This window comes from Muntiacus reevesi, chromosome 2 (assembly GCF_963930625.1).
Source record: "Muntiacus reevesi chromosome 2, mMunRee1.1, whole genome shotgun sequence".
NCBI lineage: Eukaryota > Metazoa > Chordata > Mammalia > Artiodactyla > Cervidae > Muntiacus > Muntiacus reevesi.
In genome coordinates, this window is record NC_089250.1 from 168,192,778 (window position 1) to 168,211,183 (window position 18,406).

At 50.5% G+C, this 18,406-nt stretch overlaps 1 protein-coding gene across 2 annotated transcripts in view; it reads left to right on the plus strand.

The window, feature by feature from the left end:
• DOCK1 (dedicator of cytokinesis 1) overlaps positions 1–5,388 on the plus strand; it is a 545,628-nt gene extending 540,240 nt beyond the window's left edge. For both annotated transcript variants that reach the window (XM_065923534.1, XM_065923535.1), the window contains exons 51-52: positions 1,377–1,534; positions 4,209–5,388. In XM_065923534.1, coding sequence (XP_065779606.1) covers positions 1,377–1,534; positions 4,209–4,304 — 254 coding nt within the window. In that variant the 3' untranslated portion in view covers positions 4,305–5,388. The remainder of the gene's footprint in view (positions 1–1,376; positions 1,535–4,208) is intronic.
• Positions 5,389–18,406: the final 13,018 nt, after the last annotated feature.

The window sequence follows — 18,406 nt, forward strand, 5'->3', positions numbered from 1 at the left end:
GGCGAGAGAGCCAGGAGCACCCACCACCCTCCCCGTGGCCGGAGACGGGGCGGGGGGCCCGGCCCTGCGCAGTGGTTTGTGCCGGCCGCCAACAATTGTCCCCAGCTCCTGCGTTCTTGCTGCAGCCATTCCCGAGACAGACTGTCTGGTTGGGAGTCAGGGCTGACACTCATCTGAGCCTCAGGGAGCCAGGCCTTTCTGAGAGTTGGAAGGGAGACAGTCTCCGGACGGGTATCCTAGCTTCAGTTCATACATCCTTATGCTGTAACCAGAGATCTTCCAAAATATTTTACTGATTTTTTTTTTAATAAATAGTTAAAAGTAGGCACATTGCCGCTGCAGTGGAGGACACTTTGGTGGTCCCTTGAAATTAAACATAGATTCACCATAACCTCCAGCAAGCCCGCCCCTAGACATTCACTCCAGAGACCTGGACACACGGGCTCAAACAGATACCTGAGTGCGATTTATACCCTTAAAAATGATTAAAGTGGCAAATTTTAAATAAAGGCCAAGTAAAAGCTAGCAGCCAGCCAGTCAGGAGAGCGGTCATTCCATCAGAGGCCACCTTCTCGCGCCTCGATTCAACCGCGAGGCCTCCTTATTAGTGACACCCCTCGTCCCAGGGAGCACGTTCCTAATGAATGATTTTCCGTCAGATGCATCATCGGGTAGGACACCCAACAACAAAAATGCCCATTTCTCTCTTTAACATAAAAGGCAATGATTTCTTAAGAGTCTCAGCAAAGGCTGAGAAAATAGATTGTCCTAATGATCACTCCTTCCTTTGAAAACGACTCCTTTTTGGTTTACTTTAAAAAAATCGATGCTGCTTCCCTTCGGCTTATTTAAAGCAGCAGTCACAGCGGCAGCTGCTGCTAATACTGGCCTTTCGTAGGATCGTGGCTTTTCCTGTTGTGAGTTTTGACAGGCAGGTGGGCTGGTTGTGAGCTGTGTTGTTGGACTCAGCTGAGTGCGGCTCCCTGCAGGAGGCTGGGGCAGCGACCTGGCGGAGGCTGAACACTCCAGGCGGAGGTGGTCCTTGTCACCCTCGAGCTATATAGACGTCTCCAGGCGTGGCAGTCCAGGAGGGACCAGAGGGGTCCCAGGTGGACATGGCTGTTTCTCCAGTGGTCTGGTCCACCCTTTAAGCTCAGGGTTCAGGCATCCCATGCTTGTTCTTCTGGAACGTGCCCTTGGAGGGGACGCAGCCCCAGCCTCTTCTGCCCACTCCCGCTCTCTTCACTGCCCGTTGACGGGCATTTCTCAGGGGTAAAGGGTTCCCATTGCCCTGCCGCTCCCGAGAGGGCACGAAGCAGCTTGAGCATCATGCCCAGGGGGAACGGGGACGTGGTTCTCATCCTCCCCTTTTCCAGGTTTGGAGCTGAACGGCATGACCGTGACCGGGCTAGAAGTGGCTGAAGTTCCGCCCCCTCTGCCTCTCAAAGGCACCAGCACGGACTACGGGACCTTGACCGAGAACCTGGACTTGACGGGCTTGCCAACGCCCCCGCCCCCTCCTCCTCATCAGAGGGTAAGTCAGGGCTCGGGAATGTGGAGCCGTCCTCTCTTTCCCTCCACAAGACAGGAGCTCTTCCTTCTTTCCTTCCTGATCTTGGCGTGCTTACATCGGGCAAGCCAAGGCTTGATTTCCAGGAAAAAGGTGGCGGTGGTTAGAACGCGAATGTGTGTGGTCTGGGGTCCTGTGTCATCACCATGGGAACGTACATTCCCGGGGGTGGGGGGGGGGAGTCCTGTGACATCACCATGGGGACGTACATTCCCAGGGGGACCATGCAGAGGGGGTAGAATTCCAGCCAGTGGGTCCAAGGGCCAGTCTTGTGACCTTGGAGGTCGTTGCCCTTGAGGTGCAATTCTTATGAAAGTTTGGTTTTGAAAAGTAGCTTTTTGTGTGAAGACGTTTGTCATTGTAAGAGGCTGGCTGATGCCACACAAGAGGAACACGTCGTGCTCCTGGACACTGCCCCTGCCCTGGAGAAGCCCTGGTCCCAGCTGTTCTTGCAGGCAGCCTCGCTCTCCCGCTGGCCGTTTGTGGGTGGGGATGGTTGCTCACCACAGGAAGCAACTGTAGAGAGCTCGAGATTTGGCTCCAGCTGGAGCACACCCCAGCTCCTCGAGGTCGCCCATTCCTAGCTCCACCTCTAGCCCTGAAACCTCTTCCCACCCTGTTTAGCTTCGGGGTGCTGGCTGTCACCAGCATGATCAGCCAACTTGGGCCCTCCTAAGCATCCGTCCTGAGGCTGGTCCCCTCATGGAAGCTGTCATTCATCTGGTCTGATGTGTGCTCCCTGCTCGGGCCTCTGGGCCTGCCTGTTGATGCAAATATCAGCTAAAACTCTGAAAAAGCCACTTTCACCCGCTGGCAGCTCTAGAAACATTCTTTTGAGGTCCCCCACCTTCTCCCCTGCTTCTCAAGGCCGTGGTCACTGGGGCAACTCTGTTGTTGACTGGCCTGGCCACATGCAGAGGTCAGCGTGTGCCTCTGAAATGACCCCACAGTGCCGGGAGATCCGTGTCCAGGTTCTTCCGTCCCCCGGCCACTCTGTTCACAGCCTGATGAAATGAAAGCCTCGCGGGCTGACGGGTAAAGCATCCTCGATGACCCCTGCAGTCGGTCAGTCTCCATAAAGTAAGTTACACAGCAGCAGGCTCCTGTGGACGTCGGAGACGCGAGCTGGTTATGTGTGGCCAAGATTCTTTACGTAACAGCAGGTGTGGGCTTTCTTATCCCCTTCTAAAACAATATAAATCCTATATCCTTTTTTTTTTAATGGAAACTTTCTCACCGAGTTTCTTGCAAGTTTACTCTCTCTTCTTGTGAGAGGAGTGAAAGAGCAGGGGATTTATTAACAGCGTATTTATTTGACTGGGCTTCCCAGGTGGCACCCCGTGGTAAAGAAGCCGCTTGCCAGTGCAGGAGACGCAGACTCGGGTTCAACCCCTGGGTTCGGAAGGTCCCCTGGAGCAGGAAAAGGCAACGCACTCCAGTATTCTTGCCTGGGAAATCCCATGGACAGAGGAGCCTGACGGGCTCCAATCCATGGTGTCGGGAAGAGTCAGATAGGACTGAGCGACTGAGCTCGCCACAACCTCACAACACTGCATTTATTTGATTATTGCTTTTGTGCGAGAAAACCAGATAAGCCGTGGGGCTTCGTGTTCAGTGCTGAAGGAATGGATTGTCCTTCCAAGGGACTTTCGGATCAGCTCTCTGTCCCTCGAGATTCCATGATGGGGGACCAGCCCTGGAGAAGGGGTCAGGCAGCTGGAATGGTTGGTAGCAAGTGAGGCAGCGTAAGCCTGACCCTTCCCGCAGGTTTTAACTACAGGCTAGAATAAAAGGAAACCCAGGGAGCCGAGTGAGAACGTTGATTGGTTGGGGTGTTGTTTTCCTAGCAGCGGAGATAACTGATTCCCTCGCTTTTCATACCTGTATTTTACTGGAAAAACAAGAATGCCCTCCGGGTCTCCCTATACTGAAAACTCTGAACTTAAAAGTGAGAACAAATCCATTTTTGTTACAGATCAATTCAGGGGAAACATTTGGTGATCTCAGTTTCTGCATTGTGTTGTTTTTGTTTAACCACTAAGTCATGACCAACCCTTTTGCGACCCCATGGACTGTAGCCTGCCAGGCTCCTCTGTCCTGGGATTTCCCACATCCTGCAACTAAGAGTTCGCATGCCACAACTGAAGATCTAACAGGAGATGCTAGAGACACGGGTTCGATCCCTGGGTGGGGAAGATCCCCTGGAGGAGGAAATGGCAACCCACTCCAGTATCCTTGCCTGGGAAATCCCATGGACAGTGGAGCCTGGCGGGCTACAGTCCATGGGGTCGCAAAGAGTCAGACACAACAGAACGTGCAAGCACGCAGGATTAAAACCACCACCCAAAGAGCAGTGGCTGCACTTCTCAGAGGCTCTTCAGATGTCTGATGTGTGTGCTTTGTGAGAAGTGCTTCCTCAGAGGCCCTGGAAAGGCCTGTGGCCACCAGCAGCCCAGTCCTAAGAGTGATGACCTGCCAGCCCCGAGTCACGGGGAGAGGACGTTCCCACGCAGGGCTGCAGGTCAAGCGTCCCTTGCCCCCACCCGCCAGCCCCCTACCAGGTCAGAACCTCCCGGAGACCACATCTCTCCTGCCAGAGCATCAGCAGTAAGCCATCCCCTCGTTTTCTGTCTTCCAGCATCTGCCTCCTCCTCTGCCCAGCAAGACCCCGCCACCGCCCCCTCCCAAGACGACGCGCAAGCAGACCTCAGTGGACTCGGGGATCGTGCAGTGAAGCCACAGCATCCCCCAAAGGGCGAGCTGGCATCCTTCCCCTCCCTCGCATCTCCTCCCACATCTGGCATTTACCTCATGGGGCCTGTGATCTGACCTTTAGTGCAATTGCTTTTCCCTAACAGGATTTCGTCTCCAGCCACAGGGTAAGCGGGCTTTAGCATCACGGAGTAAGGAGGCGGGTACGGGCCCAGGACATGCGGTTGTGTTTATCAGCGTCTGAGTGTGTCCATCTTGAAAGAGCCTAAGTCTTGCCCAAAAGCCCTTACTTTCTGGGCCAGATGACACATTAGCAAAGAGCCCAGTTGACCTGAGCTGAGCACAGGAGGGAGAGGTTAGAACCGCATACTAACAGTGGACAAGTCCTCAGCTCCCCGCCAGACCCCAGGTGACCCTCCCAGGCTGTCTCTTGGAACGCTCCTGGCTGCATCTGGTGGTGTGGCTTCCTGTGGGCTGGGCGCTCCTTCCGTCTCCATCAGACAACCACGGTCAGCCCTTTCCGGGAAGTTCCTGCTTTCCCTTGGTGTAATTTAAGGTAGGATGCTTCTCTACTACTGAACAGTTACTAATTTATGGAGTGGAGACACCATTAAAAATACTGGATCAAGTGGAAAAAATAAGTATGAGTGTAGGAAGATCCATTTTCTCTCTTCTTAAAAGAAGGATATGTAGACCACAGGCAGTGGTTTTAATTGGGTGAATTCTTCTTGTGCTCATTCTGTACAGAAGTTTGTATATATGAGGGTCTTTAGAACTTGTTTTAATTTTTGTGGTCCTTCTGTTTATTGTCCTAGGCACCCACAAATGATTCTCAATATGTGTTCTTAACTTGTAACTGAGGGAAGTGTAAAAAAGAAACACAAATTAAATTTTCCTGTTTTTTTTTTTTTTTATTTCCCCCAAAGCGCAAGCCCTAAAAGTGTTCCTGGACAATGATTTAAAAAAAAAAAAAAAAACTAACTTTGTATAACCTAATATTTTATTCTATCATCTATATTTTTTTATTGACTATAATCATGATATTCTTCTAGTAGGCTCAAAAGTTAATCATTGACAACAAAAAATAAAATGTTGTTTAAAAAGTCTCAGTGTCTGACATACTATGTTATTATCCCCTGATGTCTAATATAAAAGCCACTGCTTATATTCTGCTGCTGACTTAAAGAAAGAAAATGCCCATCGTGAGAGTTGGAATTGCGAGTTAAGTTTTATTTGGGGCAGAGTGAGAACTATAGCCTGGGAGACTGGGCTTCAGATAGCACTTCAGAGACCGCTCCAAAGCGACGGCGGGGCGAGGTCAATGGAGCACCTGCGATCAAGCACGTCTTTTTTGCAGGAGGTTTCTGCTAGTCACGAGGAGCAGTGATCACCACGAAGGATTTTAGTGCTTTTCTAGAAATGAGAAGATACAAGAACTGGGCTCATAAAATCGGCTCCTGAAAACATCTTAACTCTCGGAAGAGCTGTTCTGCCGTTTTTCCCCAGAGCACAGACAGCCTCATTTCTGCTCTCCACCCTGAACTCTTTTCAGGAAGTGTTGAAGGTCAGCAGCTGCGGCAGCACCGACCTGATTTAATCCTTGTAGAGGTAGATGGCAAGTGCCAATCTGTAGTTGACACTGCCTTCCTAAAGAGCCTTGTAACCCATGTTTATACACGTGTGTGTCTTCCTCAAACGTCGCTCTTCATCATCCCTGTTCAATTGTCTCTGACCCGGAGCTCAGATAGCACTCACACCCCAGTCCCCTCTGTCTGTGCATCCTTAGAGACAGAGCAGAGCTGAGTCTGGCTCAGGCTGGAGCTTCCTCAACCCAACCCCAGGACCCCCTGGCTAAGCCTCATTAGCCTCTCCTTTTAGCCTCTTCAGTGTCTGATGTGAGAGAGGGCTTCATCTGCTGGGATGTGCCATTCCACCTGAGAGGCATCAGACTTCCCAGGTTTCTCTGAAGCTTAGGTGGTAAGAAACAAGGAAGGCACTGGGGTCCTGTATGCTCTCCGGATATGTCCTGGCTTAAACACTAGGGCGTGACTTTGTCCCTTCCAGCCAGGCCTCCCAGGAGGCTGCGACAGAACCCAGGAGCCTCAGAGGAGCCTCCTCTGGCTCAACGGCTGGTGTCCCAGTTTATTCGAACTTGTCATCAATACTCAGTCCACCCTGGGACATTTTAGATACACGTGAACATGGATTATTTTTCTTCTTGAATTTTCACTCTTTGACCAACATGAATATTCATCCTCCACTGAGTATGTTAGAAACTGGCTATTCACCACCATAAAATGATGACAAAGACCCACTCACCTAGGAGGGGCCAGCCCCCAGCCTCAGGGAGTTTTTGGAAAGTGCGTTACATGTAGCAGAAGCTATACCTGAAATTTATAGATCCAGTTCCTGGCCCTATGGAAATGGTTGTTTTTATTCTAGAACAGCACCTGGGTTCTAGTTCTTGCCCTGCACCATAAATTCCCCCACAAAGTCTCCCTGGACAATCCCTGGACTGCACACCCCACCCAGGGCCCTCCCCCACGTCCGCATCCCCCCAGTCGCCAGGAATTCCACACTGGGCTCCAGAGGGCTGGGTGCATGGCAAATCTAACAGGAAAGGAAAGGTGGACACATTTTATGCATATTACAGAAGTTTCCTAATATGAATATGTAAGTGTGTTTACAAGAAAAATGAACTTCTCAAACTAGGCAGACACAATTTTTTTTTTTTTTTTTTTGCCTTTTCAGTTAAGGTTGGGCTACAGAACTAGTCAAGGAAAAACTGACCTCTTTGTCCTCAAGTGTCTTCTGGAGGCATTCCTTCTAGAAGGAGTTTCCAGGGCACAGCTTGCCCCTCTCAATGCAGTGATATATTCCTTTCACTCTCTCTGTTTTTAATCTCCCTGTCCCCAGTGCCTGTCTCTGGCCCTGTCTCTGTGTCTGTCTTCCTCCTCTCCCCTTTGGCTGTCTTTTACCCGCCATTACTGTTTCATGTATAGGAGGCTACTTTGCATGACCAAGACTTTAAATACTCAGAACTATTTTCTCTGCAAAATTATTGTGAGTCTGTTGCCGTGATCGTCCCATGTGACCCAGCAGGGGTTCAGGGTGCCTTTCACCTCAGTCCGCCCTGTTGTGGTCTGGGCTCCCCCCCACCCCGGGTGAGTTGCAGCCTCTCACCAAGTGGCAGGAGGCCCTGCTTTCTCCTCTAAGACCGGCTCTGGCTCTGGCCAGTCCTGGAGACAGCCTCGGGTAGCAGCCCTACTCTCTTGCCCTTCTCTTCTCTTGACTCCTTTGCAAGATTCGAAGAGTCCAAAATTCATTCTGCCACCCTCCAGCAGTCATGGAGCCCTTCCCACCGTGGGAAGTGATCTCATTCCTTCTGGCTTCATAGCAATGCTTCTTCACCTCCCTGGTCTCCTTTGGGTCTGTATACCTGGGGCCACCTGTTTAGCTGTTCCTCATACTCAACGGTTGTTCTCCATATAGGGCTTCCCAGGTGGCTCAGTGGTAAAAAGAATCCGCCTGCAAATGCAGGAGATGCCGCTTCAGTCTCTGGGTGCGGAAGATCCCCTGGAGGAGGAAGTGGCAACCCACTCCAATATTCTTGCCTGGAGAATATCATGGATAGAGGAGCCTGGTGGACTATAGTCCGTAGTGTCACAAAGAATCAGACAGGATGGAATGACTGAGCACGGCATATTTTTAGTATTGGGGAGGGCTGGATTTCATCTGTTCTTTGTAATTTCTTGTAACTGGCTGTCCCATTTTATAAAACATTTTGAGGACGTCTATAGCTCCATGGCAGGTACTTTGCACAATGCTCTAGGAGACACCCAGTCCTGTCCTCACGGATCTCAGAGTCTGGTGAGGGGATGGATGAGACCACAGCCAAGCAGGACTCAGTTTGTTGAAGGACGAGTGGTGAGCACTCGGCAGGACAGGGCAGAGCAGAGAGGCCTTTCACACAGACATTGGGGGATGCCCAGAGAATGGGTAGACTGGACAGACTTGCAGGAGAATCAGGAATGGGAAGGAGCAGAAATTGCTACCTCCCAGACATGAGGGGGAGCCCCCAGTGTGAGGGAACGGCCCAAAGACCAGCAGGGAGGAAGCGGCTGAGGGAGGCTGGGGAGCTGGGTGGTCCAGTTGTGGGGTCCCCTCCAAATCTCCCCAAGTGGACTTGCTTCTCATTGTGGGTGACTCCAGGTGCATTTGATTCCCTCTGTGAGGACTTTTTCAGAGACTGCATGCTGTGAAAAATCTAGCTTCTTTTCTTTCCTTCCCTTCTTTCCTAAACAATTCCGCCTTTGGGCCACGACTGGGACAAGAGCAAGGTGGGGCATCCACGCTGGGGAAGAGGGTGGGGGGCCCTAGGAGGGGGAGGTGAGGGCAAGAGAGGGGCAGGTGGGACTCTCCCTCAAAGGAAGCAGGTATGGCCACGGGGCCTGCTAGACTTCACTGCATTAGATGAAGCCTCATCATGGCTGCACCCAAGTGAAAGCAGCATGCCCCCGCAGCAGCAGCGGGCCTTGCGTGTTTGAAGGCCACCCAACAAGCGCTCAGGTTTTGGAAGGACATGTGGTGGGGACCAAGCAGGGAAGAGCAGAAGGGCCTTTCACAGACTTTGGGGCTGTCCTCACCATTAGGTGCATAGCATAGAATAGGGAAAAGGAGTCCAGAATGGCCGTGGCTAAAAGACAAGGAATGGGAAAGCAAGCAAAAACAGAACAAAGGAAGGCCCGAGGGCTGGAGTGAGGACCTCAGATAAGACAAACAGCACTCCTGGCCCAATTTACATCGGGCAGGCCCAGGGGGAGAAGAAAAAACATAGGGCTGGGGGTCTCTCTCTCTCTTCTCTTCACGCCTTTTGGGTCTTCATGCCCTCATGCCTCAAGGAGGTATTTTCCTTTATTTTCCAAATAAAACTGAGCTGTAACATGTAGCTGTAACACTGGTCCACCCAAGAGATGTAAAGCTGGTCCGTCACTTCAAATTTTTGTTGTGATGAGACGGAGCTGAGGAAATTACATACTCCCCTGCCACTCACCTTCAGAGCCTGTGATGCATTTAGCGGGGAGGCGTGAGTGGGGAGAAATGTGCACCCCCAGCCGGGGTCAGCAAGCCAGCCTGAGCCCTCCATCCCATGACGCCGGCTCTGGCAGGAGCAGATGACTTTTCCCACGTGGCCCTGACCTTAAGGGCCGACACAGCACAGGTCGTCGGTGCTGCACGCGTCCTTCCTTCTCCCAGAATCACAGCGGAGCAGAGCCAGAGGGCACAGCGCACGAGCCGTGTGCATCCCTGGAAACCCTGTGTGGAAAGGACCAGGAACTCAGAAGTCACTCAGAAAGATGCCTGCTCACAGCGCCCCGACTCCTCAGCTGCTGATGCAAAAGCACAGCAATTTGGGAGGTTAAAAATAATCAGTTTGGGAGCGGGAATATTTCTGAATTAGCATAAATTATACTATTTTAAAGTGCTTGTTAACAGTTAATTTAGCATCATGAACACTTGCGTTGGAGAGGAGGGCACTTAATATCGAGTGAGGAGCTACCTGGAAAAGGCAGGGTTATTTTTAAGCTTCTACATATTTTTGATTTCTCTGCAGGGAACACAGACGACGTCTGTGGGTTTTTAATGCCTTGCTGAAGTTTTTTCCCCTGAAAAGTAAACTTTGGAAGGCAAAGCTATCATCATTGAGAAGGAACATCAGACTCATCTCTCAGTGCTTCAGAAATATTAGTGACATGAGGGTTCTTCCTGTTATTTTAGTCTTGGAGTAAAGAGACCCTGCTTCCTTTGGTTTGACAAACTCCAAAGGAGGTTCGATCATTGCCCTGGAGACAGAGTGGGCAGAGATGGGGCCTGTGGCTGCAGTTTCTCCTCCCTTGATCACCCCTTGGGGAAAGTAATGCCTCCCTGAGGGAGGACCACTGGGAATTAAATGCAAAGATGGAAGGATGGAATTGCCCCAAGAAAAGGAAATGCAAAAAGGCAAAATGGTTGTCTGAGGAGGCCTCACAAATAGCTGAGAAAATACGAGAAACTAAAGGCAAAGTAGAAAAGGAAAGATACACCCATTTGAATGCAGAGTTCCAAAGAAGAGCAAGGAGAGATAAGAATGCCTTCCTCAGGGATCAATGCAAAGAAATAGAGGAAAAAAACAGAATGGGAAAGACTAGAGATTTCTTCAAGAAAATTAGAGATACCAAGGGAAAATTCCACGTGAAGATGGGCACAATAAAGGACAGAAATGGTATGGACCTAACATAAGCAGAAGATGTTAAGAAGAGGAAGAAAGTATATTCAGAAGAACTATACCAAAAAGATCTTCATGACCCAGATAACCACAATGGTGTGATCACTGACTTAGAGCCTGACATCCTGGAATGCGAAGTCAAATGGACCTTAGGAAGCATCTCCACAAACAAAGCTAGTGAAGGTGATGGAATTCCAGTTGAGCTATTTCAAATCCTAAAAGATGATGCTGTGAAAGTGCTGCGCTCAATATGCCAGCAAATTTGGAAAACTCTGCAGTGGCCACAGGACTGGAAAAGGTCAGTTTTCATTCCAATCCCCAAAAAAGGCAATGCCAAAGAATATTCAAACTACTGCACAATTGCACACGCTAGCAAAGTAATGCTCAAAATTCTCCAAGCCAGGCTTCAACAGTACATCAACTTCCAGATGTTCAGGGATTTAGAAAAGGCAGAAGAACCAAAAATCAAATTGCCAACATCCACTGGATCATCAAAAATGCCAGAGAGTTCCAGAAAAACTTCTATTTCCACTTTATTGACTATGCCAAAGCCTTTGACTGTATGGACCACAACAAACTGGACAATTCTTCAAGAGATGGGAATACCAGACCACCTGACCTGCTCCCTGTGAAATCTGTATGCAGGTCAAAAGCAACAGTTAAAACCAGACTTGGAACAACAGACTGGTTCCAAATTGGGAACAGAGTACATCAAGGTTGTATGTTGTCACCATGCTTATTTAACTTATATGCAGAGTACATCATGAAAAATGCTGAGCTGGATGAAGCACAAGCTGGAATCAAGATTGCCAGGAGAAATAGCAATAACCTCAGATACGCAGATCACACCACTCTTATGGCAGAAAGTGAAGAGGAACTAAAGAGCCTCTTGATCAAAGTGACTGAGGAGAGTGAAAAACTGGCTTAAAGCTCAACATTCAGAAAACTAAGATCATGGCATCCAGTCCCATCACTTCATGGCAAATAGATGGGGAAACAATGGAAACAGTGAGAGATTTTATTTTGGGGGGCTCCAAAATCACTGCAGATGGTGTCTGCAGCTGTGAAATTAAAAGACACCTGTTGCTTGGAAGAAAAGCTATGACCAGCCTAGACAGCATATTAAATAGCAGAGACATTACTTTGCCAACAAAGGTCCGTCTAGTCAAGGCTATGATTTTTCCAGTGGTCATGTATGGATGTGAGAGTTGGACTATGAAGAAAGATGAGCACTGAAAAAATGATCCTTTTGAACTGTAGTGTTGGAGAAGACTCTTGAGAGTCCCTTGAACTGCAAGGAGATCCAACCAATTGATCCTCAAGGAAATCAGTCCTTAATATTCATTGGAAGGACTGATGTTGAAGCTGAAACTCCATTATTTTGGCCACCTGATATGAAGAACTGATTCACTGGAAAAGACCCTGATGCTGGGAAAGATTGAAGGCAGGAGGAGAAGGAGATGACAGAGGATGAGATAGTCAGATGGCATCACCAACTTGATGGGCATGAGTTTGAGTAAGCTCTGGGAGTTGGTGATGGACAGGGAGGCCTGGCGTGCTGCCATCCATGGGGTCGCAAAGAGTCGGACAGGACTGAGCGACTGAACTGAGCAGAGCAGGGACCTCAGTCCCCCTTTTTGAGTGAAGAGAAGGTTTACATGAAATAAATTACAGAGAACGTTCAACGATATGAGAGTCATTCCAGGCCCAGGTCCCAGCACTTCAGGGTCAGTGATGTACCAACAGAGAGTAAATGAGAGGCCCACTTCCTCTGCGAGGCAAATTTGAACTTTCAAACCTTGCCGTACCAGGGAGCATGCATTCACCACCGTCATCCTTCTGACTGCTTTGCCATCAGTAGTGATGTGGGGTCCACAATTGTAAAAGACACTTGCTTTAGAAAAGTGGAAAACAGACCCAGAACTTTGTCCCGCAGAGACCCTTAGAGCTCACATGGCTCAAAACCCTCAATTATGAGATTCTTCACTCATCAGGATGTGTAATTTGAATCTGACAGACACAAGGCACTGGGCACACGTCCAGCCTCCTATAGCTGGTTTTCTGTATGGTGACACTTTTATGTATTTATTTGGCTGCACTGAATCTTAGTTGTAGTTGGCTGCACTGAATCTTAGTTGCAGAATGTGGGATCTTGTTCCCTGACCTGGGATCGAGCCTGGATCCCTTCATTAGAAGCGTGGAGTCTTAGCCACTGGAATACCAGGGAAGTCCCAGTGGTGACAATTTTAGAGCTCACTTCAGATCAGAAATGGGTGGTTTAGTAGGCGAGTCTCATTTTTCTTAAGGCTCCAAGCCTCCCCGACTGGTGTTAAGCATCACTCAATACTAAAATCCAGCAACAGATTGGGCTGCTTTACTGGGCCACTTTATTTTTCTCTCTACAAGTGTGACAAAGGAGCCCATGGGGCTGCAGTTAGTTTTCTGACAACGATGCTGTTATGAGCCAGAGCTGCAGTTCCCGAAGATGGCTGTTTATGCTACAGTACCTTACCAAATCATGTGTGTATTAATAACTCAAAGTTATTATCCTGCCAATAATTTGGTAGTGACCATTTCACATTAACTCTCACAGATATCTATGATTAAAGAAAAAGAAGATGGTTAAGGGCAGGGGTGGGCAGGTCTTCCCCAGCCTGGCCAATGCATACCTTCACTGACAGAAGGGGCCAAGTCCATCTTCATACTGTAGCCCAGACCTTGGGTGACTCCATCTTCGAGAAAAATTGGTTCAAAAAAGCATGAGAATTGAAGTCAATGGTCTTGCAGAAATCCACTGAGTCCAATGGAAGGGGAGGAGCAGCGGGCATGGGGCATGTTTTTTGAAAGCCCTGCAGAGTAACTTAAAAATACCCTCTCCCCCTCAAAAAAAAAAAAACAAACAAACACCCTCTGCCCATCCCTGTCACCCTTCAGCCTCCACCCAAATGCACCTGAGTCCCCGCACACTCTTCCCCTTTCCCTGATCCCTCTAGAACCTCTGGGAGAGCTCACACCTTCCTACCCCCAAATGTTTGTGTGTCTACACATTTCCACGGGTCATTCTCCCCTCTGTTGGAAGCCTCTCCTCCGTCCAGTTATCTGCTCTTTGTTCCCAGGGTCCTGTCAGCCTCCCTGAAGACCACAGAAGCCATCTGGCAACTGGAGACTCTTTCTGGGCGGGCAAGGAGGAGCCCGGAAGGGCTGTGCGCCCCCCACGGGTTCCTGCTCTGTGATTACGGCATGTGTGAGGCAAAGAAGGGTCATGCCTCTGAGAAAGGACTTGGGCGTCTTCCTGCTTCGAAGACCCCTGCCTCCCTTGTGCCAGCTGCTGCCCCTTCTCCTCCTGGGCATCCCTCCTGCCCACTTGGGGCCGCCCCCACGGACCCTCTGCACACGCTTAGCTCCTGCTGCAGGTGAAGAGCGGCTGGGTGCCCGGGGTCTGCGTGTGCCTTTGTCCCTGGCATTGTGTCTTCAGGCACCATTCGCTCTTTCCAGTGGGGAAGGGGCAGGCTGGATGCAGAGAGAAGCCGTCCGTTTTCTCCAGAACCAGAGCTTGGGTGAACTCTGAATGTTCACCACATCAGTGAGTCCTCCTTGTCCCCATTCTGACCTGTGTAAGACCAGTAGACACAGTCATCTTGACCCTTTGGTGGCCAACGATTTCCCTTATTCTTATCCCCAGCCCTCAGGTCCCCCTGACCTGACAGTGAGTGTGCAGTGGGGGCATTTAGACTTGGATTCCCACTGATTTAGGGAGGCACCAGGGAATCTCATGTGAAGACTTGACTCATTGGAAAAGACCCTGATGCTGGGAGAGATTGAGGGAAGGAGGAAAAGAGGACGACAGAGGATGAGATGGCTGGATGGCATCACCGACTCGATGGACATGAGTTTAAGTAGACTTTGGGAGTTGGTGATGGACAGGGAGGCCTGGCATGCTGCGATTCATGGGGTCGCAAAGAATCAGACACAACTGAGCGACTGAACTGAACTGAAGTGAACTGAACAGGGGATCAACTGCCCTGCACCTCTGCCTAATTTGCACTCACTGGAGAACCTGCCATTAATTTCACAGCCTCCTAGAAAGAGCCAAAAAACCCCAGATCAGCAAGTCTCAATCAAGGCCCATGTGATGCCCAGGCTTGCCTCTCTCCGGCAAGGCTAAATCTCCCCCTTTGGCATATCTGGCTCCAGATATCTCTTGACAGGACAGGAAATGCCATCTTGAGTCATAGAAAAATCTTGATCTTTGGTCTCAAAGAGCCAGCCTTCAGTCCTGGTGATTTTTCTCAGCTGGTTTCTACTCTATTTCCTTGTTTCTTCGCTCACCTTCAGTGCTTCTCTGCCTCTTGCTGAGTTTAGCTTGCTCTCCTCTCAGGCGTGGGTCACTTGCAGCTGCAAGCGTGCCCCGGCCACCTCCCTGGTCTGGCCGAGAAGATGTGTACTCAGTGCCAGACACGACCTTGGACTCGCTCACTTTGGAAATCAGCATCGAGGGGAGCGGGTACTGTGACTGACTCTATTTGCAGTGGAGGCGGCGTGTCTGTCAAGACTCTTTGCCAAAGTCCCCAAGCTCACTGGAGAAAAGCTGGGATTCCAGCCTCAATCGAATTCCTCAGTTAGGCTATCTGGGCGTAGACCACGTTCCCACGACTCACTCGCCTTTGTCAGGGGAGGTGTGTTTGTGAGCTGTTGATGTGTCCGTGAGCTGTTGGTGTGTTTGTGAGCTGTTGGTGTGTTTGTGAGCTGTTGGTGTGCCTGTGAGCTGTGTCTATGAGCTGCTGACGTGTCCGTAAGTTATTGACGCATCCGTGAGCTGTTGGCGCATCCGTGAACTGTTGGCGCGTCCGTGAGCTGTTGATGTTTCCGTGAGCTGTTGATGACCACAGTGCCCACCGCTGCCAAGTGGCGATAGTGCCTCCTCACCCATCGTTAAGTCGCTTCCCTGGGAGCACTGCCTGTTCTTCAGGTCACAGTTGCACGAAAGAAGCAGTTTTCCTCTTTCCACTGCCCTGCCTCCACTGCTGTCCTTTCTGCCGGACAAGGAGCATGAAGCGACGGGGCAGCGGGACTGAAAGTGACTTGTCGTCACGCAGCCGTGGATGGGTTGGTGGGTGGGTGTTCTTTCTCGGGGAAGAAGACGCGTGGATGCGAAGAACACTCGTTGCAGGACCTGGTGGGGGCGGGCTGTGCAGGTCTTCTGTTGTTTGAGATGGCACGAGGCTCTTTCAGGACCACCGTCACCCTGAGCTGGCCCCGGGCTGGTAAACGAAGGGATTCTCTGGGGGCTGTTGGAGTCCAGACCCACGCGCCCTGAAAGCACTGACTCTCGCATCAGTGAATTTCCCGGACTCTTCTGATAACTCCAGCCCCACCTCATTGGTATTTGCACATGGATGAAAGAGTAGGGACACGCTGGGGGTGGGGTTCTCTCCATTAATCATAATTTTCACTTAGGATGTGGCCGACTCTTTCCCATCAAAGGAAGGTCCCCATTTCCAAGCCAACATGCCAGATAGTGTTTCACTCAGCACACGTGTTCCCCGTGATGCCTCAGAGGAGCAGAGGGGAAAGAGGGCAGACTGGGGAATGGAGTGGGAGTTTGGGATTAGCAGACACAATTGATTATGTATAGAAAGGATGAAAAGCCGGATCCCACTGTATAGCCCCCAGTATTATATTTGACATCCTTTGATAAACATATGAAAAAGAATGTATATATATAACTGAATCTCTGCTGCACAGAAGAAATTAGCACAACAGTGTAAATCAATGATACTTCAACAAAATATTTTTTTTTAAAAAAAGAGCACAAGGCATGTGGCAAAATGAGTGAATGTTCCTGAGCTCCAGAGGGACCCCCTTGCCCCAGCTCCTCCTGGGACACCTCCGCCCTGCGGAGTGGCCGGTGGAGGCTTGCACAGAGCAGGCGAGCATTTCTGGAATGCTTGGCCATCTCCGCTCCTCTCCCCGCGTCAGTGAAGGTGATGGGGCCAGGCAGGTGCTTTGAGCAGCCGCTGAAGACTCAGCGGAGCCCTGCTTAGCTCCAGGGAAATGCTGCAGGGGCCCGTCTCCTGTGACCTCCGGTGTCTGAGCGTGTGCGTGTGTGCGTGTATGTTGGTGCACAAGCACACGCGAGGTGCTTTAGAAGCAGCTGCTAACAAATAGCTGTTGAAACCGAAAGGTCATTTGTGGAGCACCTGTTTTTGTCTTTCTCGATGCACCAGACACTCTCTCTGTGTTAATAGACAGGATCACATCCACCTCACAGGAGAGCAAACTGAGCAGGCACCCAGCACTTCGGCCCGGATCTAACTGGTTTCGAGTAGGACCCTGCACTCCACCCTGCCCCCGGATGTCTGCAGGAGGTGAGAAGGGTGTGCTCATCCTCCCGGGGCCAGTGAGGGTTTCAGCCTCCCTCCCCTTCCTCCCAAGCACAGCCCTCCACACACAGGGTCACGGGAGGAGGCCTCCAGCAGCAGCTCCACGTGTGGAAAAGGCACAACATCCTCACGGCGTGTGACCCAGCCCGGGAATCGCACTGATGGGGGCCGATCTCCGCAGACTGTGGTCTGTGACTGTCTTACAGATCCTCGGGGCTGAAACAGGCAGGTGAGTCCTGCGTCATCATCTCCTCCGTGTGCACGTTTCACTTCCCCACGCAAACCACCTCTCAGGTTCCACACTTTGGAAAAAACCTGGGCTCCAGCAGAGGCTGTGGGACAGTGAATCAGAGGGTCAACGAGGAAGGTGGTCCCAGGGGAGAAGCCCCTGCCCCACGGGAGGCGTAAAGTATTGGAAGCCCAGGCCAGCCACGCCAGTGCAGGGGCAGGAGGCGTCAGTGACCAGGACGGGACAGCAAGCCAGAGGAAATACTTCGGACACCCTCCACCTGTGTGCTGGACCTGCTCGGGGAAGGCCTTGGGTTTTTTTTAGGAAGGGCAGAGACAGCCTGCCTTCAGAAACCAGAACTGCCCAGGTCAAACTGCAGTGCACACAGTCCGCCGGCAGAGGGCGATGGAGGTCACCAGTGGATGGGAAGACGCAGGACTCAGGGCCTCCCCCACGTCCCTCTATTGTCTGCATGACGCAGTTCAGTCGCTCGGTCGTGTCCGACTCTTTACGACAAGTCGTGTCCGACTCTTTGCGACCCCATGGACTGGCCAGGCCCCCCTGTCCATCACCAACTCCCGGAGTTTACTCAAACCTATGTCCATTGAGTCGGTGATGCCATTCAGCCATCTCATCCTCTGTCGTCCCCTTCTCCTTCAGACTTCAATCCTTCCCGGCATCAGGGTCTTTTCCAGTGAGTTAGCTTTTCGCATCAGGTGGCCAAAGTATTGGAGTTTCAGCTTCAGCATCAGTCCTTCCAATGAACACCCAGGACTGATCTCCTTTAGGATGGACTGGTTGGATCTCCTTGCAGTCCAAGGGACTCTCAAGAGTCTTCTCCGACACCACAATTCAAAAGCATCAATTCTTCGGCAGGCAGTTTTCTTCATAGTCCAACACTCACATCCATACATGACCACTGGAAAAAGCATAGCCTTGACTAGACGGACCTTTGTTGGCAAAGTAACATCTCTGCTTTTTAATATGCTGTCTAGGTTGGTCATAACTTTCCTTCCAAGGAGTAAGCGTCTTTTAATTTTATGGTTGCAATCACCATCTGCAGTGATTTTGGAGTCCCCCAAAATAAAGTCTCTCACTGTTTCCATTGTTTCCCCATCTATTTGCCATGATGTGATAGGACTGGATGTCATGATCTTGGTTTTCTTAATGTTGAATTTTAAGCCAGTTTTTCACTCTCCTCTTTCACTTTCATCAAGAGGCTCTTTAGTTCCTCTTCGCTTTCTGCC